General features: G+C 34.0%; 1 protein-coding gene across 1 annotated transcript in view; it reads left to right on the forward strand.

Annotated features, from left to right (window-relative positions):
• Positions 1-26,904, forward strand: part of PSMD14 (proteasome 26S subunit, non-ATPase 14) — a 94,108-nt gene that overhangs the window by 62,100 nt on the left and 5,104 nt on the right. Inside the window, exons 8-10 of the mRNA XM_037523417.2 lie at positions 10,216-10,323; positions 16,864-16,938; positions 20,362-20,487. Of these exons, the coding sequence (XP_037379314.1) occupies positions 10,216-10,323; positions 16,864-16,938; positions 20,362-20,487 (309 nt within the window). The remainder of the gene's footprint in view (positions 1-10,215; positions 10,324-16,863; positions 16,939-20,361; positions 20,488-26,904) is intronic.

Consider the following 26,904-nt stretch of genomic DNA (forward strand, 5'->3'; position numbering starts at 1 on the left):
AAGGGAGGAACCTGTAGAAGTTGCACAAAAAAGAGGAAGCTGAAAGTAAACTTTGAGGGTAAGCAGGATATCACTTGGAAAGAGGAACTTGTGCCTTGTGTGGAAGCAATGCCATTCCAGTTGGTACTTACCTGTGTTCATTCTTTCACAGATATGCTAGAAGGAAAAAAATGAGTGGTTACTATTATTGTTACTGTTCTTTAATCAACATTTTACAAAAAAGATTGGGGATGTGGATAGTGAATGCAAATATAGGAGGAAAGAATTAGAGAATGAACGTTTTAAGAACTTACCTTTTATTTTCAAGTATCTGTCAGGTTATGTCTTTCAGGATAAAGAGACAAGTATTTTACTTTTCCAAGAAATTTTGTATTATATAGTTTTAAGCTGGTGGAACTTTTAAGCTAGTCAAATAATGATTTTGTTTTAGCTTTTTCTTATTTAAAAACATATACCATAAGAGGTATAAAGAAGAATACAGGCTTTGGTGTTACACTTCCATTAGTAATTTCATGTTTAGCTCTTTACAGTATGACCTTGAATATGTTACCTATTTTTTCTTAAGCTTCAATTCTCCCATCTATAAAACAGGGATTTTAGTAACTATCTCATAGCATTATGAATATTATGAGGTGATTACAGTGCAAGTGCCACATGGGAGGTGGTAATAAATGGGACTTTATCATTCTGAAGAGTGAAATAATTGATAACTTGAAAGAAGTAACAACTAGCATATTTTTACATTTTATTATTTTATTGAGGTTATATTGTTATACAACATTGTATGTGATTCAGAGGTACAGGATCACACCTCTTCAGATATATGTCATTAGCCATTCCTACTACCCAGGAACCCATAGTCCTCCACTGTAATTTTGTTAAGAGCTCATCTGTAAAATTAAGTATTAACTTGCTCACTTTAGGAAAAGGAAGGTAATGATTACAAAAGAAACCTCCCCTTTTTAATTTCGTATAGCCTTTTTAGATGAGCTTTTTAGATTCAGCTAATTTTTTTATTAAGCACTTATTGTTTCCCACATCTCTCTCTGGGAAATTCTGAGGAAGAAGAAATGAATATATTACATTAAAATTCTGCCCTTTGAAGTATAATGTATGCACTTAAAACTATTTGTTGTATTCATATATGTGTTGTCTCCTTCATAATATTGGAGCCTCTTTTATGAGAGAAATGGTTTTAGGTATTGGAATTTATATAGCATCTGGCAAAACATCATTTTCTTTATAAATTTTATAAAACCAAGGAATGAATGTGTCAGTTGTCAGCCACTACCAATAATTCTGACTTTTAGCATATGAAGAAACCTACAGATAATTTTGTGAGGTTTAGTAGTAATTTTTATGTTAGTAATCATCGAGTCATTGATTAAATGAGTGAAACATGAGATTGACAGTGTCAGTGAGCCAGTTTGTTTACAGACGTTAGCCTTGATGAATTTGAACCTTGTGTCACAAGAGCTAGAGTTCAACATGTCCTTTTCTTCCGAAGGTAGTGAAAAATATTTAAAATAGCTGTCACTCAAATGATTTTTTTTTAAAGATTTATTTATTTATTTATACAAGCACTGGGTACAGTCAGAAGCACGGGAGGGTGAGAGAATTCACCAGAGCTAGAGCGGGGAACAGAACAGGCAGACTGATGAAATACACTGCCGAGGGGAGCAGTGGGCACAGCAGGAGAGGTCTGTCACGCCATGTGGGACCCTCTCCAGTGGCCAGGGATCGAACCTGCGCTGCAGCGGCTGAGGGCAGCTTCGCAGCCCAGCGCTCAACCGCTGCACCACTAGGGGAGGCCCCAAATGATTTTTTTTTTTTTTTTTTTTGATCCACAGTCTTAGAAAGGTCGGTTAGGGCTGGGTAATCCTAGTCTCAGTTTGTGTACATACACACTCACACACACACATATACACACACACCTTCATGTAGTTTTCCAGATTGAAAGAGGAAAATAGAAAATAGAACACATAAAAATTCTATTTCTACTCCCAATATAGCTCTGTGAGCATATCTATCCAACTCTTGGAACAAGTTTAATTACTATTTTATCTTTTGTTTGCTTCCTGAGTTTTACTCTTATTAATTAATTTGAAGTTTTATAATACTCTCAGATTTAACTTGTAAGAATAGCCAAGAAAAATTATAGGTGCTAATGTACCTATACTATTCTTGATAGACAAATGTAATAGTTTTTACATTTGTTTAGTTGATAGGATCAAACATCAGCTAGGAATGTAAAAGCAATTTTATGTTTAAAACTCTAAGAAGCTTAGATCTTTTATAGGACTAACAGTTCTTAGTTTTTTTTTTTTCAATTTGGAATTCTATATTAATATAATCTCTGAGCTAATTTATTAGCATTTAGTAAAAACTATGCATTTCAAGTGATAAATTCTGCTTCAAAATAGTTTAAATCCAGCTGTTTCAGTAAAAATACAGGAAAACCTTTAAGACAACCTTTCATTATCTGTAGTAATTTTATTTATTGACTTTTGCTTCTTGAACACTTTTTTCCCCCAGCCTAATGTTCTCTGGTCATTCATTCAGCAGACATTTACTGGTCACTACTGTGTGCCAGGCATACACTGGAAACAGAAGAAAAAGATCTGTTCCCAATCTTAATGCCAATTTTGTGCTAATAAATAGAAGCTGACATTTTAGATGGTGACTTTGTATAATAGGCCTTTTGAAAGTCATATATAATAGTTGTTTAAGATCACATTTTTACTTAATTTATTCAAGTCCTGTGAACCTGAGTTTCTTCTTCTGTAAATTGAGAATATTAATACTTAACTCTTGGTTGCTGAGAGGATTAGACAAGATGATTAATGCAGAATTTAATTAATAAGCCCAATGAAAATATATAAAAAATGTATATAGGACCTCCCTGGTGGCGCAGGAATTAAGACGCAACCTATGAAGCAATCCACAGCCACTGCAGCACGAGTTCAATTCCCGGCTGGCCAGGGAGAAACCCACAAGGCAGGACAGACCTCTCCTGTCTCACCCGCTGCTCCCCTCAGCAGTGTGGTTCGGTCCGTCTGCCTGTTCTGTTCCCCACTCTATCTCTGGTGAATCCTCTCATCCCCCACATGTCTGGCCTGTACCCCTATTCTTGTATAAAAAATAAATAAATCTTTTTAAAAAATGATATATAGCAAAGTAATTGACTTTTACCTGTTTTTTCCAAAAGTGACTTTACCTTTTGAGAGATCAACAGTTTGAAGGTTGTATTTGCATTTTTCTTTGAAAATGAGGTTAAAACACAAAAATGTATGTAAGTTCCTTATGCCTTTCATCCACGTGGCCTACTGCCATGCTAACGTAGTTGAGCTCTAGCCTTTACACTCTAATGCCTTATTTTTCTTTTTGTACAACTGTCAATAAGTGTACCAGTTGTATTGCTTTACTTTGTCTCCTAGAAAGGAATTCCATATCTCTTGTTTGTTTTAGTGAGCTGGCTGCAGCCACCAGATACAATTGGTACTGAATTGGTATCAGGCCAGGGACCCAGAGATGATAATCTTTTATAGCATAGTAGTCTCCTGAGGAGCTCAGATTTTAAGTTCACTGTTAATTTGCTACATTTAAGTCTAGAAATACCTGTTATGTAGGGGTGTCAAGATTATGCACATATTGAGTACTTTTTTTAAAGAAACAATATTCAGTATTACTACTTTTTTCCTCTATTTTAATTAGGAATTTTCCTGAGGAAATGTGTGTCTTTAAATGTCTCTCCCTAATTTTTTATTGATGTTTTCATATGCCAAGTGTCTATGGATGCCAAATTTATAATTCTGATTTGATTTTTGGTTAGCTTTTTTCTAACTTTAATAGTATAGTGTGTTATAGTAGCAGTACTCTGCTCTGTTTACTGTGTCAGTTTGGGTGCTCCAAGAGTTAGATGCTAAAATGGGTCAGAATGCAAGAGATTTATTAGGGAAAAAACCTGTGGTGGATAAAAGGCCAACCCACAGCAGGTTCTAATGGAAGATGATTTGAACTGAGCAATGACTGCCACAGTTAATAATACTAAGAACCATGGTGGCAGGTACACAGCTGGTATCACTAATTCTATGAGGTAATGTTCATGAGTAAACAGAGACAGGTTAAATAACTTTTCCTCAATCACTTAACTAGCAAGAATTCTAACTTTTTTTTTTAAAGATTTATTTACTTATGCATACAAGAGCTGGGGTATAGGCCAGAGGTGTGTCAGGTGAGAGGATTCATCAGAGACAGAGTGGGGAACAGAACAGGCAGATTGACTGAAACACACTGCTGAGGGGAGTGGCGGGCAAGTCAGGAGAGGTCTGCTGTGCCTTGTGGGTTGCTTCTTGGCCTGGGATCAAACTTGTGCTGCAGAGGCTGCAGACAGCTTCATAGGCTGTGTCTTAACCCCTTGCACCACCAGGGAGGCCCAAGAATTCTAACGTAGACTGGCTCTGACTCCAGAGTAACTTAAGATTTAAACCTCTATACCATGCTGCCTACATGAATATAATTTAAAAAAAAAAATCTGCAAAACTTTAAGACTTTATATGTACTTTTCATGAAGTTTCATGAATCAGTTTGTTTTCAATAAGTGTATGTATGTATATAGGTTTCATTAGGTAGATATATATTTCATTATATATATATATATATAAGGTACATATGTTCAAAAATTGTGACTATACTATGTGAATTTTGATGCATGTCTTCACTTGTCAAAAAAAGTACATTATGCTAGTTATACACCATCCCCCTTTTCTCCCAATATATTGAAGTTGTACTACAGATCTCTACCTACAGTAAGCAATTCTCTAAGGGTGAAGAAAGAAAATGTACATACACATAGGAATTTCTTTTCCAGAGCTAAAATTGACATTTTATAAATAATTTCCATGTTGCAAACTTGAGACTAAGAAATCACAGCAATTCAGTGATATGCATTTGGCATGAGTCAGTTTTAGTTCTTAGTGCTTTTCATTGGAAATGGCATAGAAAGTAAGATTTCTCTGAATTTTTTATGCTGTGGGCTTACAAGAGACATAAGATGTTTTTCTCTTGTAGATGTCTGGCAGTGCATGACAGCAGAAATAACAAAAAGGTCACAAACCCCAGCAGTACCTCCTAGGTCACATGTACCCTTAATTTTTAAAGAACCTAGAAACATCCTAAGCAGTTGATAACAGGTCATTTCTAGGTGATAAAAGGGATTTGATATGGGGTGTTGCTTTTCATTCCACACCTGCATTTTTTAGTCATTTAGAGCCTTTGTGTGGTGGTAGGTTTATATGTTTTAAAATTGGTAACTTAATCAGTCATCAAATTATAAATAACTTTTTTTGATGTTTAACATTGATTTTGACATCTTAAAATTTTTGTTTGAAACTGTTAGTTTTAGTTCATTTTATATATAAACATTTCCCCATAATTATGAACTTCAATATAAGTGCAGTTGGAAATGCTAAAGGCAGCTACTAATTTTAAAAAAGCGGTGAAGTATAGTAATTAATTTCTGCCAGGAGGCCTTGTGCATTTTTCTTTCAACTCTTTGTAGTAAACTAATTTTAAGAGTTTTACTTAAAGAAATAAAAGCTTTTTTAATTATAAAAATTAGAAACTGTAGATTGGTACTTTAGGAATTTAGTCTAGTCTTTTTAGTCACCTAGCAGTTGATACAAAAACATGAATTTAAAAATAAATAGCATATTGAGTAAATTTTACTGTACTCATGAAGGAAGCCAAAAATCATGGATTAAACTGAATTTGAAAATAATTGTAGTTTTGAGTCTTAAATCAGATTCATTATGAAAATGAAATTATGGGTCCTTGACCCTTGAATGTGCTTGGAATAAATATGGAACACAGTATTGTTTTTAAAACTATTTTGCTTTTATAAGCTAAGACAGATGTACAAAAAAGATGCAGTTTTTATTTTGTATTGGCAGCTTCCAAATATTTAGTATCTATTTCCAAGAGTTGCAATTAGTAAAGCAACCATGGTACTGAAATCTGCACATCCCACAAGCTAATTATATTTGCAAGGTCAGAGTGAATACATATTTTCAGAAAAATAAAGGGTTATATAAATATGTGTCTTCTACTTGGCTGTTATATCACAGTTTGTTGATCTGGAGTATAATGTGTACAATTCACAAATTTGATAACAGAAAGTGGTGTGTGATTGTGTTTATTTTACTAACCAGTATATTCACAGCAATCACTTCCAAATATCTCTCCAGTAAAGATGTGTTAATTACAAAACAGACAAGGTCTTCTATTATATTAAAGCTACTAACAAGAAGACAGCAGGAATCACACATGTAAATAGCATCATCAACCCCTATTTTAGTCCTCTGTTTTGATCTGTGAGTTGCGCATAGACCAAAGGTGCTATTAAAGACTGAGTGTATGAAATAGGCAGCATTATATGAACAAAATTTATTCAACAAGAAAACAGACCTTTAACATGAATTTAACAAGCCTGAGAAATTATAAACTATCATATGCTGCAGATTCATGCAGTGATAATAAACAAAAAAGGAAAGTAAGAGGTTTCCCTAAGCTAGCCAAACTGCTAATGGTTTTGTTATAAGCTGTCTACTGTTGCAGTGACCTCTGAAAAGTCTCAAGGCACTTGTACCAGAAAAAATTAAATGGTCAGGCTAGTGAATAAAGATTCAATGTGGTGTGTAGGACTTCGGCATGAAAAGGAAATATAAAAGTCTAGCATCAAGTTCTGGAAAACATTCTTCATACTTTAGCTTGGAAGTTCTTGTTACTACAAATTAAGAAGGTAGTTTTTGTACATTCTTTTGGCTAAGTTACATTTGCATTTATAAGACAAACTGAATTGGGTAAATTACTATTTGGGTTTAGAAGCTATAAACTAAACTGGTTTACAACAAATTGTTAAGGAAATTCATGTGGCTCCAAAAATTATTATTTTCCCTTTCCCTTTCCAATACTTTAATTAATCCTTGGGGGTTCTTTGTTCAGTATATTGTATCTAGGATTTCCATTCTTAATCATGGAGTGACCACTTTGCTGTCATTCTATTGCATCATGCTATAAATACACAAACATGGAGAAATGCATTCAACTTATACACACCTCCAAGTGCTCACTAGGGCTTTTTCTTGAATCTGACTGTGGTATAATTAACACCTTCTTCACCCATTGCTCATTAGTGCACTGGACATTAATGAGTCTATTTTGATAGGTTGTTTTAAAGGAGAAACCTACTTATTCTCACAGTGCAAAAAGCAATTATAAAATTGTATAGAAATTAAAATGTAGAGTATATTGCCATATTTATATTATTATTGCATACTAAATCTAATTTTGGCCTGCAGGTTGTTGAACAAGTTAGTTTCCTTAAGACAGTTGCTATAGTGATGGCAGCAAATTCCTTTAATCTTGGTATGGTTAAAGTATTCATTTTCTATTGGCTATCACATTGCTTCTCAGGAATTGTCAACCTAAGCATGGCATTTTAAAAAGGCCATCATTTATTAGTTGTACAATATATTAAATCCTTGAATTTTTCCTTAATTTTAAATTAGAATTAAAAATATTTTATTTCAGATTTGTTTTTAACAGATCATATTTATTTAACTGGTATTTTCGTTTTATGAAGTTTCACACCTGCTTATAATATTCCAGAGATTTTTGCATGTAAAATAGCTGTCTGCTGTTTCATTTTGAATGCATCCCATGTAAAAAAAAGTATGTAGGCAGTACTCTATAATGGAATTTTTATTTTTATAAAAGTGTTTTCTTTCTACAAATGATCTTATAGGAATCTTAAAATGCAATCAAAGTTTTCTTAAAACAATGGGATCAAAGTGATGCTTGCTTTTCAATATTTACCATTAATGATTGGGGCAGAAATTCTTAATTCTGTAATATATCTAAGTTATATGTCATCTATTAAAATGGTGACCTTCTCCCTCTTTTGTTTATATTTTAATTTTACCTTATTTTATGTGCTTTTTTAGTGAAAATGTTGGGAAATGTTATTTCTACATTTTCAAAAAACTATTGTTTAAATTATATTATCTGATTAAAGCATCTCTCATTACTACTGATTTTTATTATTTCTCTATAAAAAAATATGATTAGGAAAAACTAAGTATAAGCAAGAAGTAGAAACCTGGACCATATTTATTTATATTTAAATGTGAAAGTTAAGTCTAGATTCTAGCTATTGAATAAAAAGAGAAAGTTTTCACAAACTTATTTAGTCTTATATGTCCTAGGGAGACTTGGTTTTATTTTGAGGCAGGAGAAATCTTGGGGGGAAATTCAAATTGTTAGAAATAAAAGCATACTTCAGAGTTGCTGGGTTTTGGTGATTTTGGCCTACCAGAGCACACCAAATCCTTAGATTGTTCTGTTTATCATAATGCTTTGGTCTGTTGACCCGTCTTGGTAGCCTTGTAAAAAGAATAATTCTTTTTTTCCTCTTTAAATCTTCTCCATTAGCATATGGCATGGAGTAATACTACAAACAGATTTTCAGACTTGATTAGATTTCAGTTGGCTTAACTTGAAAATAAATTTTACTTTTTAATTTTGTAAACCCTCAAACAGTAGTTACACAAATGAGAAATAATGTAGTTGACAATAACTACAAATCATTGATAAATCTCACTTTTAATGGTAAATTTAGAAATTCTCTAGTTTCCCATTTTAATATTAGTTTATGTGATGAATATAATGAATTTATCTTAGGTAATAGATTTTTTTTAAAGATTTATTTATTTATGCATATAAGAGCTGGGGTACAAGCCAGAGGTGTGGGAGGTGAGAGGATTCACCAGAGACAGAGTGGGCAACAGAACAGGCAGATTGACCAAAGTACACTGCTGAGGGGAGCAGCAGGCGAGTCAGGAGAGGTCTGCTGCGCCATGTGGATTGCTCCCTGGCCGGCCGGGGATCGAACTCATGCTGTAGAGGCTGAGGACTACTTTATAGGCTGCGTCTTAACCCTTGCGCCACCAGGGAGGCCCTAGGTAATTTATTTAATTAAAGAGATTTCTATTTCAAAAGTCAGTGCTTTAATGTAAAATTTTCCAACATTTGAAAGCTTAAACAAGTTCCTTTAAAATGCTTAACGCAGGGCCTCCCTAGTAGCTCAAGGGGTTAAGATGCAACCTGTGAAGCTCACCATAGCCACTGCAGCACAAGTTCGATCCCTGGCCAGGGAGCTACCCACATGGCACGGCAGACCTTTCCTGACTTGCCCACTGCTCCCCTCAGCGGTGTATTTCAGTCAATCTGCCTGTTCTGTTCCCCACTCTGTCTCTGGTGAATCCTGTCACCCCCCTACACCTCTGGCCTATACCCCAGTTCTTGTATGCATAAATAAATAAATCTTTTTAAAATATGCTTAATGCACAGAAATAAGCATTAGGATAGTATGATTCTTATTAATATATTTTAACATATAAGAGCTAGTAGTTTTGTATCATGTATGTTTTTCAAGTCTTACTATAAGAAATATTAATACATTTAGCAAAAAGAGGATACCTATTGTTACTTATTTACAGTGAACTTAGGACCATGTCATTCTATACCTTATTCCTGGTTTCAAGTACAGGTGACCTTGGTTTTCTCCTGTTGTGCTTCCTTTACTTGACAGTGGCTTGGACATTTAAGGCCATCAGACAAGGTATAAAGTCTTTTATAGTCACAAGAAGTAAAAGGTATCTGACTAGAAAAGAATAGTGGAGCAAGTACCTTGCTGGTTGTAATTTTGTTGTCATTTCAAGTACTGTGGAGGTATAATTGATGTGACAGGACTGGGCTTTAGATGTGGTCCCTTAGCTTGTGCTCACTTTCAGTTTTAGTTTCTATTTGTCATTCATTTTGATTAGGTAAAATTTAGATGACAAACATGCACATCATTGGAGGCTGTTTGGAATAAGTTTAGTAATGACGTATTTCAATAATAAAGATGCAAAGTTAATAATTTTCTTTACTGCTTCATGAAAATTGCAATAATTGGTGTCACCTTACATTACAAGAGAGAGGGTGGTGTGCTGATGGCACAGTCAGCAGGAGGTTCTTTTTTATTAATATTATAATTAAATGATTTTCTGGAAATAGGCCAGAAACAGATGCAAGTTGATCATGCCTTGTCCACTGTTGCTTGGCATCATCAGTTGTTTTTTTTAAAAGAATTGACTTAACGTCTTGTTTTTACAGGTTGTTATTGATGCCTTCAGATTGATCAATGCTAATATGATGGTCTTAGGACATGAACCAAGACAAACAACCTCAAATTTGGGTCATTTAAACAAGCCATCTATCCAGGTAATGCTTATATTTGATCATATTAAAACTGTCACTTTTAAAGGCCTGTGATAAATGACATTTTAAGATCTAATTCTTAGCATTTTAATTTGCTTGCAGTTAGTTTTTAAAAGGTTATCTTTTAATTATCTTTAAAAGATTATGGGGAAATTGTTGCAATATTCAGTTTTTAGTGAAATTGAAAATAATCGTTTTTAGTGGAGTCATTAAACTTTCCTAACAGTTACTGAGGACACCCTTTTGGAGAACATAATAGTAGCTGAGAGTACTTACAGCCTTGCATGGTTAACATTGTAATAAAGGACCAATAGGAGTTTCAGGTGGAATGCATTAGCTGTCATGGATTGGTTGGTAGACATTTCTGATAGCAGGGGTAAGTAATGGGAAATATGATATATAATCCCCAGAAACAATTCCTAAGTCATACTTAAGTGTTTTTACTTCTTTTTGTCTAATTCCCACCTTTAAAACAAATCCTTTGAAACACAGCTATATACTACCTTTGACTAGAGTTTATTTTTGTTCTTTCTCTTGATGTCAACCCACCATTATTATAGTTATTCAGACACTTAATATCCTCCTGAGTGATTAATGTTTTCTTTGTATCATTCACATGCCTCATTGTTTTTACACAAATCTTTATTGTCTACAAAAATTATTTTAAATGTGTTTTTAAATGCACCACAACCTCGGTTTATGTAGTTAATTGCTTCTCTGAAGATTAATTAAAAGGACAGAAATATCATGTTTGGTTAAATAGATCACATAGGACAAAGACATTATAGTAGCTACTCCTGCTCCCCTTCTGAAACCTTGCTCTGTCATTCAGTTGTCTTTGGGGAGTTGTGGCTTTGACAGTTACCTCTGGTTAAGACTTGGTTACACTTTTGTAACTTTATATTTTTAGAGGCTTTTGCAGCAGTCACTCATCTGAAATCTTCATCAAAGTGAAATGTTTTGTTTCAAAGGATTGAGGTGTGTTTCTTTTGAAAAAATGTTCTTACAAGTCAGGAAAAAACTGCCAAACATAATGAGTATGAAATAAGCTACCAGTGTTTTTGATTGGGTACAGGCAAGCCCATGCTTGCATGCTCCAAGAGAATATATTATTGGACCTGTTTAGCCTGTGATAATGACCTTCCTTATAAACCCCCATAGCATCATACTGCTTCATTATTTTTTTGCAAAAGGTTAAGTAGCATCTCACAATCCAAGATCATTGTGATTACTGCATGGTATATTTCTGCCAGAAGTTTTTACTAATTGCAAGTCAACAGCCACCTGTTGGAGATTTCATCTTTCAAATTTAAAGTTTTTAACCCTAGAATTATAAGTAAAATCAATATTAAAACCTGATTCTTTCTATACCAGTCCAGTTGGTATTTTTTTTAATCCTACCATATCAGTCTGTAATTTAAGATGAACCTTATGCAGCAGGTTCCAAACCCAAGTTAAAAGGACCTGTATATGTAACAGCTACAGCATCATTGTTTTTCCTTTCATTTTAATTTGTTTTGCCTTCCAATTAAGATCTGTAAATATATTTATTTCACAGTTTATATAGCGCCCATCAGAATGACATCTATCTGGGTGCCTTACAGTTTTAAGACAATTTCAATATTGAAGCATTCAAATGGGATCAAGTCAAAAAGTGTGAGAGCAAAGCCACACCTTAAAAGAAATTTTTTAGTTTTCTAAGACAAGCTAGAAAGAAGGGAAACCAGAAGAGCTTGAAATGAATGGTAATATCCATACTAGAATTGTAGTATGTGTTAGCAGAATCTTTAACTCAGAGATTAGAAACCTTTCAGAAAGACCTCGCCTTTTATTTTGAAAGAAAATTGGCTCACATTAAGGGCCTTGCTCCTAAATCAGCTTTGGAGTAGCAAGGATAGAAACCTGACAGCAACAGTCAACATTCATGCTGGTGATCACTGATGGTTTTCAAACACTGATTTCTTCACTGTTATACTTAAGATGATGGGGGAACATTATTACAATTTAGATTACTATTTAATAATTTGAAGCAAGTTCAAAACATGTTAGAAATATTATAAAATAGGATGTACCATTTCTTTTTTTTGTAAATATATAATTTATAAACTGTGCCTGTATATTTGCACCAACTAATTGGTATTGATTACCTTTGGATTATAGTAGGTTTATGGATTTTGCCTTCTCAATATTTCTTAAATTTCCTATAGTAAAATATATATTGCTTCTAGCAGATGTTATTTTAAAACACCAATAACAATGTTGAAGTCTATATCAGAAGACAAAGCTAATATACAATGTTTATATTAACTTTCATATTTTATTTTATTTTTTAAAGATTTATTTTTATTTATTTATACAAGCACTGGGTACAGCCAGAAACGCCGGAGGGTGAGAGAATTCACCAGAGCCAGAGCGGGGAGCAGAGCAGGCAGAAGGACCGAAGCACACTGCTGAGGGGAGCAGGGGGTGGCAGGAGAGGTCTGCGCGCCATGTGGGACCCTCCTCTGGTGGCCGGAGGGCAGCCGGGGATCGAACCGGTGCTGCAGAGGCTGCGGGCAGCTTTGCAACCCAGTGCTCAACCGCTGCTCCACCGGGGAGGCCCAACTTTCATATTTTAAACAAGAGAAATCATTAATAATCCCAGTAGAGTTGGGACAGTATAATACCTATACTATATGCTTTTATGTTAATATATGAGACTATATTATTTTATGCTTGGAACATTTGACTGTAACAAGCACTTATTTTAGAAACTAAAAATTTTAAACTATTACACTAAAAACTTTTTAGTGTTCAGTGACACTTCAGGCCATTAAGAGCCAGAGTTCTGGGAAGATTTAGTTGTCAGTACCATGGAAATATAGTAAATAATGGTGCATACATCCATTGTGCTAGCACTGTGAGTCTTTGAGCATAGTCCTAAGTACAACTGCATTGTCTAATAGAGTTAAGCTATTTGAAAAGCATTGACCAGTTATAAAAACAGTTGCACTGGAAGGAAACACTGTGCTCATTTTATAGGTGACAAAAATGAGGCTCAAAGTTTGAATTGCCTAGGTTATCTGGTGAGTTAATGAAGGAGCTGGTATTTGTAACTAGGGCTCCTCTTCGTTTCATAGTTTAGAAGTTTAGTTAATGAATTTTTTGCATATATACTATATGTATTGCAACTGAGTATTAGAAAAGTGAAAATTGGTATTTAGCAAAAATTTTCTTCTCTATTTTTGCCTCTGTAGCCCAGTTTTCCACTCTAGACAAAATGGGATAGCACCATATTTTGCTCTTTAGTTACTATGTTTGTATACAGTAAGCTTCATTTTCAAATGATTTAATGGATATTATTTAGCACCACATTTTTACTTATCAATGTAAAATTAAGGCAGACAGTTTGATCTTCACAGCTAAATTAACATGCCATACTTTTTCAAGAGCTTGAAACTTTTTAACCTGTTAAGAACCTATGACTCGGTGATTATGTAGTTCTAAAACTATGGATTATAATATGCCTGTTTTTCTTTAGCAGATAGATATAACTTATTACCTCTTCTCAGTAGTCTAGGCAGTATCAGGGAAGTATGGGTAGGGTGGATTTTAGTTGCTTTTTATTATCTGACATAGTCATTATATAGGAAGACATATAAGTAAAGAAGCTTATTTTAGGAACTGTTGTCAGCCTCCCCTAAATAAAATATGGTTCCACACGATTCCATCCAACCTGGTAGCCGGATGCCTCTCAAAAACTGCCTTTATTTTTATTCGTAGTTTCAGTCAACTTTGTTTAGATGCCCAGCAGTTCTAAGTTTATTATTTTTCTTCTCTCTATTATTTTTGCACTGGTGGTCAGTCTAATCTTAAAGTTCATTGGGCTTAGGTACCTCTTCTTCCAAAGACATATAAGTTTAATAATTCACATGGATGAATGGACACAGAAATATAAAATAATTTAAAATGGTGGTTTATTTTGAGTCTTATTTCAATGGTAATGAAATTTATTTGTATACTTGTTTATTTGTATACTTGTTTAGAATTTGCCATTATAAAGCTCTATAAAGATTAACTGGATTAACTGGAAAAGAATAGAAATTACCTGGAAGTTAATCATCAGTCTCTCAAACTCCCCTTCATCTAGTTTCTCTTCTAAACCAGTCTTCATGTAGAATATATAGTATCTTAGATTGATACTGAGTACCACTTAAGCAGATCTGCTTCCTGTTTTGAAAAGTTGGCAGGCTTTGAACAGAGAACAAAGAGGTCAGGATATCCAAGAAGCAAATGAGCTAAGTGCTGTTAGTAAATCCAAAATGTCTTGTTCTCAAAATAGTGCTGAAAAAGATGTCTAGCTTCTCAGGTTAACCAATGAAACCTTATTTAATCTAATGTATATAATATTATAGAATAGAACCATTAATAATGCTTCTATGAAAAACTATTGCACATTTCAGGGAAGCACTTAATGAATGAATTCAGGAACATACCATGTTTTAATCAAGACATGCTTATTAAATTTTCCTAACTGCAACATGTTTGTTAAGTGTAAATTTCAAAGTTATGTATTGCTGTTTTAAAAAATTTCCTGGCTATATGTTCTCTTTCATTTGCCTGACATATCATGGCTTTTGTTGGTATATTTTGTTTAATTTGCATTTTGACCCTTTCAGAAAATTAGTTTCCTGCTTGAAAAAAAAAACTAGTATTTGTCACACTTGTAATTCACTGTCAATTAGATGGGTTAATTTCGATAATTTATTATTCACTGAACTAAAAAATGGCTGTATTTTTGGGCTCGTGTGGAAGGAGGATTACACATGGCCAATTATGATCTGGGTGAATGCACTTAGAGTACACAGCATGTAAGTGAGTGAAATAGAAAGACAATGCTTGAGGATATCATTTGATTGAAACATATTTGTTTGGTTAACATTTTACCTGCTCATCTTTCATGCTACCTCTTTTTTACTTCTTTCATCTAAATAGTATCATTGGAAATCAAGTAGGTAGTGCCTTCAGATATCAAACTATATTTCACTATGACAGTTAATGACAGTTAATCCCAAATGTGTGCCTGTCTGTGGGCCCATTGGCTAACTTCTGTATTTAATTACTATAGTTTTAAATAACTTTATTGTACTATCTCTAAGTAGTTAAGGCATTGCACAAATGCACTTGGATGAGAGGACAGTTGGTACCTGAAATCTAGCCTAAGCGCCATTCTTCAGATAGGCTATTTCTGAAGGACCCAGTGCTTTTTTTCTAAGTCTTTCACCCAGAGAATGCACTTTTTAATATGCATAAAGGTGAGCACAGAAGTCCTGTTATTTCTATCATAATTTGCCTACTTAGAATGCACTTTTTAATATGCATAAAGGTGAGCACAGAAGTCCTGTTATTTCTATCATAATTTGCCTACTTATTTTGGAGAAAAAGTGCATTGGAAAAAATTCTGACTAGTGAGAGCATGAACTAAACAGAACTAGTAAAGAACAAACTCTGCTTTATTAATTTGGAAACATATACAGACACAATTATTTGAATCTATTAAAACTGAATTAAGGGGCCTTCTTAGTGGCACAGGGGTTAAAGACACAGCACTATCAAGCTTTTGCCAGCCACTGCAGCATGAGTTCCATCCCCAGCTGACCAAGGAGCTAACCCACATGGTGTAGTAGACATCTTCTGCTTGTCCGCTTCTCCCTTCAGCAGTGTATTTCAGTCGATCTGCCTGTTCTGCTCCTTACTCTGTTTCTGGTGAATCTTCTCACTCATCCCCTGGCCTCCCACACCCCTACACCCCAGTTCTTGTAGCACAAGGGGTTAAGATGCAATCTATGAAGCTGTCCGCAGCCTCTGCAGCTTGAGTTTGATCCCCGGCCGGCCAGGGAGCAACCCACATGGCATGGCAGACCTCTCCTGACTCTCCTGCTGCTCCCCTCAGCAGTGTACTTCAGTCCATCTGCCTGTTCTGTTCCCTGCTCTGTCTCTGGTGAATCCTCTCACCCTCCACACCGCTGTCTTGTACCCCAGATCTTGTATCATAAATAAATAAATCTCTTAAAAAATAAAAGCAGTAAATAAATAAATAAATCTTAAAAAAACAAGAAAAATGGGAAACCCCAGATTAATGTTATATGTGAAGAAATAAGTGATTTTTATGTCTTTTTATACTTGTCTTTTGAAATAACAAAAAGCCTCATATATATCCTAATATTCTACTTAATAAATTATATACTATTTATAAATTATGAATATAATTTAGATTATGATGGAATCAAACCTTATCTCTGAGCAAGGCTACTGAAACCATTGAATATGTGCTGTTTTGTGTAACACCTTGAAGAATGTGTGACCAGTACCCCTAAACCCATTTCTAAATTGTAACTATGAAAAAAGTAATTTAGTATTATTTATTTCGTATTTTTTAATACTAAATACTTTTTTTTTTAAATGGTAAAGGTCTATAGTATATATTAAGTTTCCAATAGTTCTATTTATCTTATTAGATGAAACATATTAATATGTTCTTTTCCTTATCATTTGTCAATACAGGCCTTAATTCATGGACTAAACAGACATTATTACTCCATTACTATTAACTATCGGAAAAATGAACTTGAACAGAAGGTAAGTTAAAATTTTAATTTTAGAGTAGGAAAATATCTTTTTCAAACCATTTAAATTATTGGCTGTTACATTTGAATTTGAATTGTCTTATCATAGATATATTTCAAATGCTTTTTCATTCCTGATGAATTGCAGCATTAAAATAAAATTTTATTGAACACGTGGATGTTGAATCAAGAAGAGGAAGTAGGAAACAACTCCAATTTGGTTTTATGATGTTATAAAATCTCTCCGTTCTGTGATATTTTTTCTAATTAATTCATCTTCTCCAATAAAATGATCCTTTGTAACTAAATCATTAAATAGTTTTCCAAATTTAAGAGGAATAAATCAGATTATAATTATATGTTACTTTTAAAAAAATATGTTGTGTTTTTCCTAGGGTAAACTAAAGATGCATCAAAAGGAAACCCCTAAATGGGGTTTTCAGATATTTAGAGCTAGATTCTTAGCCTGTTTTCTACTTGGCAGTTTTTAAATTTGATTCATTTTAAAACTAGAATCTTGGTGGATTAGTATTCTTTTGTTCCTACAGTTTTAGTATTATTTCAAATACCATTTTTATCTCACTTAATATTTAATTTTCTCTTGAAAATATTTCATTTTCTTATACCTAATAGTTAAGTCTGCCTATTTGATTTTGCAGTACAACCTGAATTACTTTTTTTTATTATTATTATAGCTAGTAATCCTTCAAATTAGTTTCTTGCATTTCTCTGAGAAAGACTCTAAAAAACTTTTTTTTAACACAATACTATTGACATCCAGAAAGATTTGGTTCCTAACTGTAATCTCAAGTTCAAACTTGTTAAAGTAGTTAGTAATTAACAATTTTCTTACTAGTTGAAAATGTATTTTCACAGCGGTGCTTTAGAAAGGGATTCTAGTGCATATGGTAAGTAGGTCATTGAGTAAGCTGAGCTCTCCACATCTACCCTCTCTTTCAACCAGATTAGTTTCTTTTTTTTTTTTTTTTTTTTTTTTTTTAAGATTTATTTATTTATTTATTTACACAAGCACTGGGCACAGTCAGAAGCACAGGAGGGTGAGAGAATCCACCAGAGCCAGAGCAGGGAACAGAACGGGCAGACTGACGAAATACACTGCTGAGGGGAGCAGCGGGTGCCGGCAGGAGAGGTCTGTCATGCCATGTGGGACCCTGCCCCGGCACCCAGGGGTCAAACCGGCGCTGTAGAGGCTGCAGGCAGCTTGGCAGCCCAGCGCTCAACTGCTGCGCCACCAGGGGAGGCCCCAGATCAGTTTCATTTTTAATTTCATTCATATTATTGAGATTTTCTTGGGGCAAAGGATTTATTTTTATTTATTTATTTATACAAGAGGTCAGAAGAGGGTGAGAGAATTCACCAGAGCCAGAGCGGGGAGCAGAGCAGGCAGAAGGACCGAAGTACACTGCTGGTCTAGCGCGCCATGTGGGACCCTCCTCCGGTGGCCAGGGAGCAATTGAACCGGCGCTCTGCAGGCAGCTTCGCAACCTGGCGCTCAACCTCTGCGCCACTGGGGAGGCCCGGATTTTTTAAGTTTGATAAACCACTGTTTCAATAGGGTAGCCACCCATCTAAACTCATCCAAAGAGCCTCAGTGCTGCAGGGGATCAGTTCCCCTTTGCCTGAGAAAAGACTCAGAGCCTTAAACTTTTCTTCAGCTGCTTGCTTATGTCTCAAAGTTTGTATCTGGTATGGTAGGTTTAATTGATTGCTTGAAGTACATTTTCAACACTAAATTTTATGTAGAATAGGTACATGCCATGAAAATTCATTTAGATATGTAAATATTTTATGAGTCTGATACTCAACTGTTTGGAAATATCCAGCACATTACATCAACTTTCTCTTCTCCCTTTTTTTGATTTAAGTACTCCATAAGCTTCTCTACCATCCTTGGCATTAAAAACAAACAAACAAAATACACATATGTAAACACTTATATTAATGTTAAGTTTATGTTCCTAGTAGCTCCTAAAGTTTTCTTAGAACTCAAAGTCCTGCCTTTACTATTATCCCACCAACCTGTATACTTAACACAAAGCTTTACCTTAAGTCCCAGTGGAATCCTTGTGCAGGCATATTGGGATATCCTGCTGTTCTGTGGAAACTTCTTTGTTTGCTTTTGAAGTGGTAGAAAAAAATCTAATCAGCATCTAATTAGATTTAAAATCTAATCAGGTAGCTTTTTTGCATGGATAGTTGCGGTTATACCAAAATTTTCCAAGGCTATATTTTCAAGGACCTATTTGTAGAGAAAAAGGAAAGCAATCAGAGAAACTGGCAGGATTTTTCCAACTTTTTTGCAAACTCCTCTTGTGCCCATGGACCCTAGGAGGGAAGATGAGGAATCCTGGAGTTTTCATGTCTTGAAATTTTATAAGTGATTTTGATCACATGAAGCCTATTCTTCAATAATTGAAGAATTATTGAATTCTACTTCATGTAGCTGCAAACCTCTAAACAGTTTTCTTAAATAAAGTTCTCAACTGAAGAACATTTGTAGAGTAAGACTTTAAGAAAAACTGTCTGAAGACTCTAAACTGGAAAGCTTATGAACATAGAAATATAAATACTCAGAACAAGGAGGCCAGTTGGAGAAAAAATGAACTAAGGTGTTTAATTCCATGATCATTTTTAGGACATGATCCCAGTTTACTGATGTGATTGCAAACTAAAGGAATTTGTGCTTTCCTTACCAGTTTCATGACTTTTCGTTCTGATAATAAAGAAGTTTTAATTTTTTAAATTATAGGTGGAATATTAGAGTTTGAAAGAAACTTATAAATTATTCAATGTAAGTCCTCAATTTATAGATATGTACACTGAGGTTCAGAAAGATTGATCAACACAGTAATTTTGTAAATGGGGCATTTACCACCTTATTTTGGCATTTGAAACCTGGACTGTATGAACTGTAAAAGAGATCCTATATATAACACTGTAGTTTCAGTCATTCCTTCTTTCAACAGATAGTTATTGAGTCTGCTATGACTAGGTACTGTTCTAGAATCTAGATCAGCAATCTTGAAATAAGTCAAGGTCCTTATTGACTTCTTGTTAGTGAGAGATAAATGGCATAATCAAGGAAAAAATTCAGATATTTACTACTATATAAAAATAATAGTAAGTAGGTTAGAGGAAGAAAGATATTTTTGTGTAGCATGGTGAGGGAATTCATCTGTCTCAAGGATGGTAAACCTTATATATAAAATTAGGAAAATAGCTTTTCAGGCAAAAGGACAGCAAATGCAAAGGCCATGGGGTTAGAGTACTCTTTAGGTTATTATATTCATATACATTTTGGAGAATTTGTATTAGAGTTTAAGTTAACAAACTTAAATCCATGAATTCCAGTTATTTTCTGTAAAGATTTTTCTTCACAGAAGTGAAGAAAATATTTTTTCTTTATATTTTTCAGATGTTGCTAAATTTGCATAAGAAGAGTTGGATGGAAGGTTTGACACTTCAGGACTACAGTGAGCACTGTAAACACAATGAATCAGTGGTAAAAGAGATGTTGGAATTAGCCAAGAATTACAACAAGGTAAAAGTTACTTCCAACATTTCATTTTTTTTTTTTTGAAGATTTTTTTGAGGTTTATTTCTCATAATTTTGGAAATATGTGTGATTAGGAATCAAGCATTGTATAAATATAGTATAAAATAGAGTGGCTTATTTTATAGACACAGAAAATATTTTACTCTTTTTAGGCCATCTAGACTGTCATAACCACTCAACTCTATTATTTTAGTATAAAAGCAACCACAGAAAATACATAACTGAATAAGTGAACCTGTGTTCTAGTAAAACTTTATTTACTAAAACAGGCTGCTGGCTACATTTGACCCATGTGCTATATAGCCTGTCTCTGTAGTAGACCTGGTAAAATAGTTGACATTAAAAATCTCTTCATTATTGCTTCATTATTTTAATTGACATTAAAATTCTCTTCAATAATCTCTTCATTATTTTTCTTGGAAGAGAAAAAGAACAAGAAGATGTAAATAACAATAGCATTTAATACTCATTACATATAGTTTATTTCATGAACTTTCCTCTTCTTCACTTAAAAAGTTTTTATTGGGCAGCAGCTCTCCTGCCCACCTGTGACTATGCAAGTGTTACTCTTCACCAACCTTCTTCCTGGGTCTCTTTTAGCAAATCTGTCCCTTTCAGTGGCAGCTCTTTCTGCCTGCTTGAGTCTGTGCAAGTGTTCTTTACTCCTCTCTCTTTTTATAATAAACCTGCCCTTTTAGATATAAAAAAAAAGTTTTTATTGAAATACTACTATGGGTCAGGCATTGGAGATATGGTAAGAAGTATGACCTGTCCTCACAAACTTACTCTCTGACAAAGTAAACAAATACACAATAACTAATGCTATAAAGAAAAAATGGTGTAAAGAAGAGTATGTAGAAAAAGCTGTATTTTGCAGTGTTCATGATAATGTTTTTCCAGAGATTTATATTCTTTTACAACTCTGAAATTAAGAAAATATTTGGGTTAGGACTGAAATATAACTTCTTGTATTAGTTTTATTAGTTTGTATTGTATTAGTTGTATTGTTGTATTAGTTTCCTAGGGCTGCCATAATAAACTGTCATAAACTGGTTGTTTTAAAACAACAAATTTATTCTCTCACAATTCTGGAGGCGAAAAGTCCAAAATCTAGGTATTGGCAGGGCCATACTTCTTTGGAAACTTTTAGGGGAAGACTCTCTTTTTCTTTTTCCAGCTTTTGTTATCCAGCCTCCAAGCATTCTTTGGTTTGTTGTAGCACGACTCTAGTCTCTAACCAGATTTAGGATTTCAGCATCTTTTGGGGGGGGGGGTGCACAGTTTAACTAATAACATGTATTTTCCAACTTTTTTTTATTTTTACCAGAGTACATATAAAGAATAGATTTTATATTTTGACTCAGTAAATGCAAGTGTGTGTGCATGTATATATATATATTTGCAACAAGTTTTATGAAGCAATATTTACTCTTATATGTGGTAGTTTCTATTTTCTTTCTCATTTTATTTCCATTTTCTTCGTTTTGAAATATATATGTTCATGTTAAACACATTTAGCTTGCAACCCATTAATAGGTTGCAAAACTGCAATTTGCAAATTTATAAATATCTATAAAATATCTCCTGTAAAATTTACATTGGAAAACAGGGATTTTTCCTTCATTTCTAGGAAAACAGGTAATAAGAAAAGGTTCCTAAGTAACAAGAGTACTAGACCAAAATTGGTGTATGCTATAACATATTATTCAGATTTTCCACAGACTAGATGCATCAGTGTCACCTGGGATCTTATACAAAACATAGCTTCTCAGACCTGCTGAATTAGAAACAACATTTTAACAAACTTGTCAAGTCATTCAAATTAGAAGTTAGAGAACACTGTCATAGAGAAGTCCTATAGGAGTTTAGAGGCTTTTGCTTAGTTAGGAAAGACCTTGTATATCTTAGAGAATAGCAGCATTTCAACTAGCCTTTAAAGCATAAATAAGATTTAGAAATGGAGAAATGTCACCCCAGGCAAAGTTAACATCATAGGCAAAGAATAGGAGACAAAAAAGGCAAATGACATGTTTAGGAAACTGTTTGGCTAGAGTACATAATACTTGAAAGTGAATAGTGGGGAATAAAGCTTTTTAAAGTTATTAAAGTCAAGTAGCAACATTTGTAATATAAGAATAAGAGTTATTTTTGAAAAGGGGTGTGATATACTCAGAACCTCGCTTTGGAACATAATTTGACAAAGATAAAAGAATGCTATAAGAGGAGAAGCTGGCTATTACTCAGAGAAAAGGTACCAAGTACCGTGGATTACCACAGTAGCAGCGGAAACAGAGGCAGTGATAGACAAAACATGGTACTTGTTGGATAAATGAAAAAGGCTAGAGTTTAAGATTTTGGAGTCGTGGTTAAATTGATATTGTTTGTCATACCAAAAAGTAGTATTTTTTTGTTTTAAAGCACATTTTAAAGCCCATTTTTTAAGCATATTTTCTCCAGATAAGTATTAGCTAAGAGACAGTGTAGGACCAAGTATAGCAGCAAGTCTTCAGAGACTTGTTTTTGTTCTTTGAAAGAATTGAGCTTAAAAAGTGTCGAAGGACTCATACAAATTAAATTACAGCAGAAGTAGGTTTGGCTTTTAAGAGTATGCCCTGGGTATTTAAGAGTATGTGGTGTTCCAGCTGGAAATCCCGACTGGTTCTACGTTGTAGGGAAAATATTTTTTGTCTTTCTAGTGTATGTTTTTATGCTGCGATTTTTATAAGTTAAAAGGTTACAACTTAATTTTCAGCAAATTGTAGGACTGGTTTTAATTTCTCTGTAGCATTATAAGTTTAATTCACATTGGTACCTCTGCCAGGAAATAACCTATTTATGGTTACTACTGCCCATCCATCCACAGACGTTTTTCCTATTTTACAGTTTTGAAAATCTCTGTAGTACTCAAAAACTTGTAAGATTTGGTTATAAAATGAAAACAATGTGTAAGCTGTGATAGGAAGGAGTCCAAATTTGGGAATGTAATTCCCTCTGTGATTGAAAGAGAATGTGCTGGATTTTTTAGTAACACATAAAATATAAAAAGAAAGGCCCATGCCATCAATTTTTCACATATTTTTAATTGGTTGATGCTTTAAACTAAGGTAATTACTGTTAGGTGACAGTTAACTCAAAGTGAAAGAAGGTTAGAAAATAATTAAGTTCCTTTGCCCCAGCTTTTCAATTGCAAGTCTGAATTCCACATCGAAATTAGTAGTTGATTTCCACTAATTCTGAATCTCCTAATTGAGTCAATGCCAACAATTATGTTTTTTTAAATATTGATGATATTTGATTGCATATTTGTAAATGTATGAGAAATTTTAAAAATTAGTTGTAATTTTAAGAGTGGTGTAGAAACAGAAATTTGTCTTTTTTGGAAGATATAACCACATAAATTCTGGCATCTGACAGTTTACTTTTCACATGAAAATACCTATTTCTTAACCTATAAGAAACCTTGGATGTATTTTTCATATGCTTATATGTAAAATATGTAATTAAATTATTATATTAGGTTCAGTACAGTAGCTATATTAAATAGAAAAATCTTGTTTTATATTAGTACAATAAAGTAAGATAAACAAAATAAAATATAAATGTTGAGGAAAATAGGCCTGATTATTATTATTAATTTGGTATGATAGGGCATATTTGCTATCAAACATAGAAATCTAAGAAGCTACACTATAAAATTGTTAGATCTGTTATACTTGAGAATTACATAGGCGGTAACCATGCAGTTAAACAGACTGAAGCCAATTGAAAAATATAATAGGTAAATCAGTTCACAGTAGCATCCATAATTATAAAATACTTAGAAATAATTATCACAAGAAATAGAAATGTATGCGTGGTTCATATGACTTATAACAATATTAAAGACATTTGTTTATAAATATCCTTGTTTCCAAATGTGAGGACTCAGTGTTATCTGCTACTCTCAAACTTCTAAGTTCCTTTAATTCTAACAAGAATGTCAGTGAACTTATAAAATTTTGCTAACTTCACAATAAATTTACCTGCAGTAAAAATAAAACTAGCATTTAATGAATGCTTGTTATGAACCTGACTGGGAGAAAATATTTGTACTTATAACATAGAAAGGGCTAGTATCAAAAAATGCATAATATTTAAAGAATTCTGATAGGAAGAAAAAGAAAAATACCAGATGGTTTCACTTATAGAAGGAATGTAGAGGAACCAAATAAGGGATCAGGAAAAAAAAACAAAACTATAATAGGATAAAAATCAAACCAACAGGCAGCCATAGACCAGAGACATTATGTAGGGGAGCAGGAGGGAGAAGGATCAGGACAGGGGTGGGAAGAGCACAAGGGACTATGGTGATGATGTGTGGGTGAATTGGTAGTGGGAATTTCATGGGGAAATCATACATTGTACAAAAATGAAGGATGATATAATGAATATATATTTTTAAAAATTCTGATAGATTTTTTAAAAACATTAAATATGCATATAAGAGCTGGGGTGTAGGCCAGAGGTACAGGAGGGTGAGAGGATTCATCAGAGACAGTGGGGAGCAGAACAGGCAGATTGAATGATATACACTGCTGAGGGGAGCAGCAGGTGAGATGGAGAGGTCCGCTGCACCATGTGGGTAGCTCCCTGGCCAGGATGGCTTCACAGTGCTGAGACTTAACCCCTGGCGCCACCAAGAGGGCCCAGAATTCTGATACAGTTTTAAAAAGCAATAAATTGGTCAAGAACTAGAAAACTCACTGAAGACAAAGGACAAATTAACATGAAAAAGATCAACTTCTAAAAAAAATATTTATGCATACAAGAATTGGGGTACAGGCCAGAGGTACAGAGAGTGAGAGGATTCACCAGAGACAGAGTGGGGAACAGAACAGGCAGACTGACTGAAACACACTGCTGAGGGGAATAGCAGGTGTGAGTTTTACTTTAATGTATTTGGAGAAAGGTAGAAATGTTTAAGTACGGTTTTACAGCTTATTTGACTATATGTACACACTCCTTGTTTGTAAAGTTCATACTGGTTTATAAATTGAAATTTAAGGGCAAGTAAAATCCAAATGTGAGCTCCTTGAGGAGCAAGAACTGTCTTACTCAGGATACTTAATAGTAGTCACCAAGTGTTTAAAATGCTGAAAATGCTACTGTTGAAGACATTCACAGAATATACCAGTATGTTACAAGCTCTTCCAAAAAGAGTTAGAAAAGTTTCTTTTAAAGTAGATATACTTTTAGATTTAATATATGGTACTCCCAAGGACGTAGTACCTAATTTCCTCATATGTAAAATGTAGATTAAATACTTCTTGGGGATGTTTTAAAGGATTTATTAAATTATTATTTGTAAAAGCATATTAATGTTTAATTACAGAAGATTGTAGAAAAAACCTTTTATCATTCCCCATATTTTATACATTCACAGATTTCTAATTGTTTCATGTTTGTTAATTTGCTAGCCACTTCTTTAAATTTGTTCTCTTCCTCCATAACCATTGTCCTGATGTAACACTCACCAAAGAAGTAAAATATATTCACTAGCAGTTTAAGAGTGAGGAAAAAAAAAAAAAAAGCCAGACAGGTTACTTTAGAAACTGCATAAATATGAGCATGGCAGTTGTAGAGTGAACAATGTTAGCTTGTTAAAGGGAAAAAAGAAGCCGAGGATTAATCAGAGAAATATGACATGGAATCAGGCATGATGTCTTGAAAGCAGAAGTGAAAGGATTAGAAAACAGGTATTTGAGTGGCTCTACAGGTTTCTCAAAGTTCAAGAAAACTAACTCCATTGGAATTAACCTGGTGGGGATTCTTAAAGGAGTGTTAATGAAGTGACAAAGAACCAATCAGTGTTTATTAAAGGGTATATAAAATGATAGAATTTGAGATACAGGTTTTTTTATTTGAGAAATTTGACCATTACCAGAAAAAAGAATCCGAGGTTAATGGACCTAATATGAACCTCTTTAAGATGGGGGGTACGTCTGAGGGGATTATGATAACATAACAGACCAAATTCCAAGAATTTCTTAGAACTGTGCAGACCGTGCATGATGGGATAGCCATCTGGGGGTCTTTGTTGATAAACTGTTAAAAACGTTTCTAGTGCGAATAGCCACAAACATTTTCAGTGCTTTTTTGTTGGTTGAGTAAACCGAAGAGCATGAATGCAAAAGCAAAATTCGACGCCAAATCACAGAAGTTGCCATAAACACAGAAGTTCCCTAGTGAGGACACTGCCTGTGCCTGAATTTCATTTGTTTCTGCTGCTACCATTTCTTAATTTTTCCTGGTGACTGGCCAGATTAGAACTATGAATGAAGACAACCTAGTCTTGCCCAGATGGTAGATAGGTTACAGGTAACTTAGTAGATGGAAAAAATATATAGGTGGTTGATGTAATGA

Source organism: Talpa occidentalis, unplaced genomic scaffold (genome assembly GCF_014898055.3).
Source record: "Talpa occidentalis isolate TD23 unplaced genomic scaffold, MPIMG_talOcc4v2.1 talOcc4.3, whole genome shotgun sequence".
Classification (NCBI taxonomy): domain Eukaryota; kingdom Metazoa; phylum Chordata; class Mammalia; order Eulipotyphla; family Talpidae; genus Talpa; species Talpa occidentalis.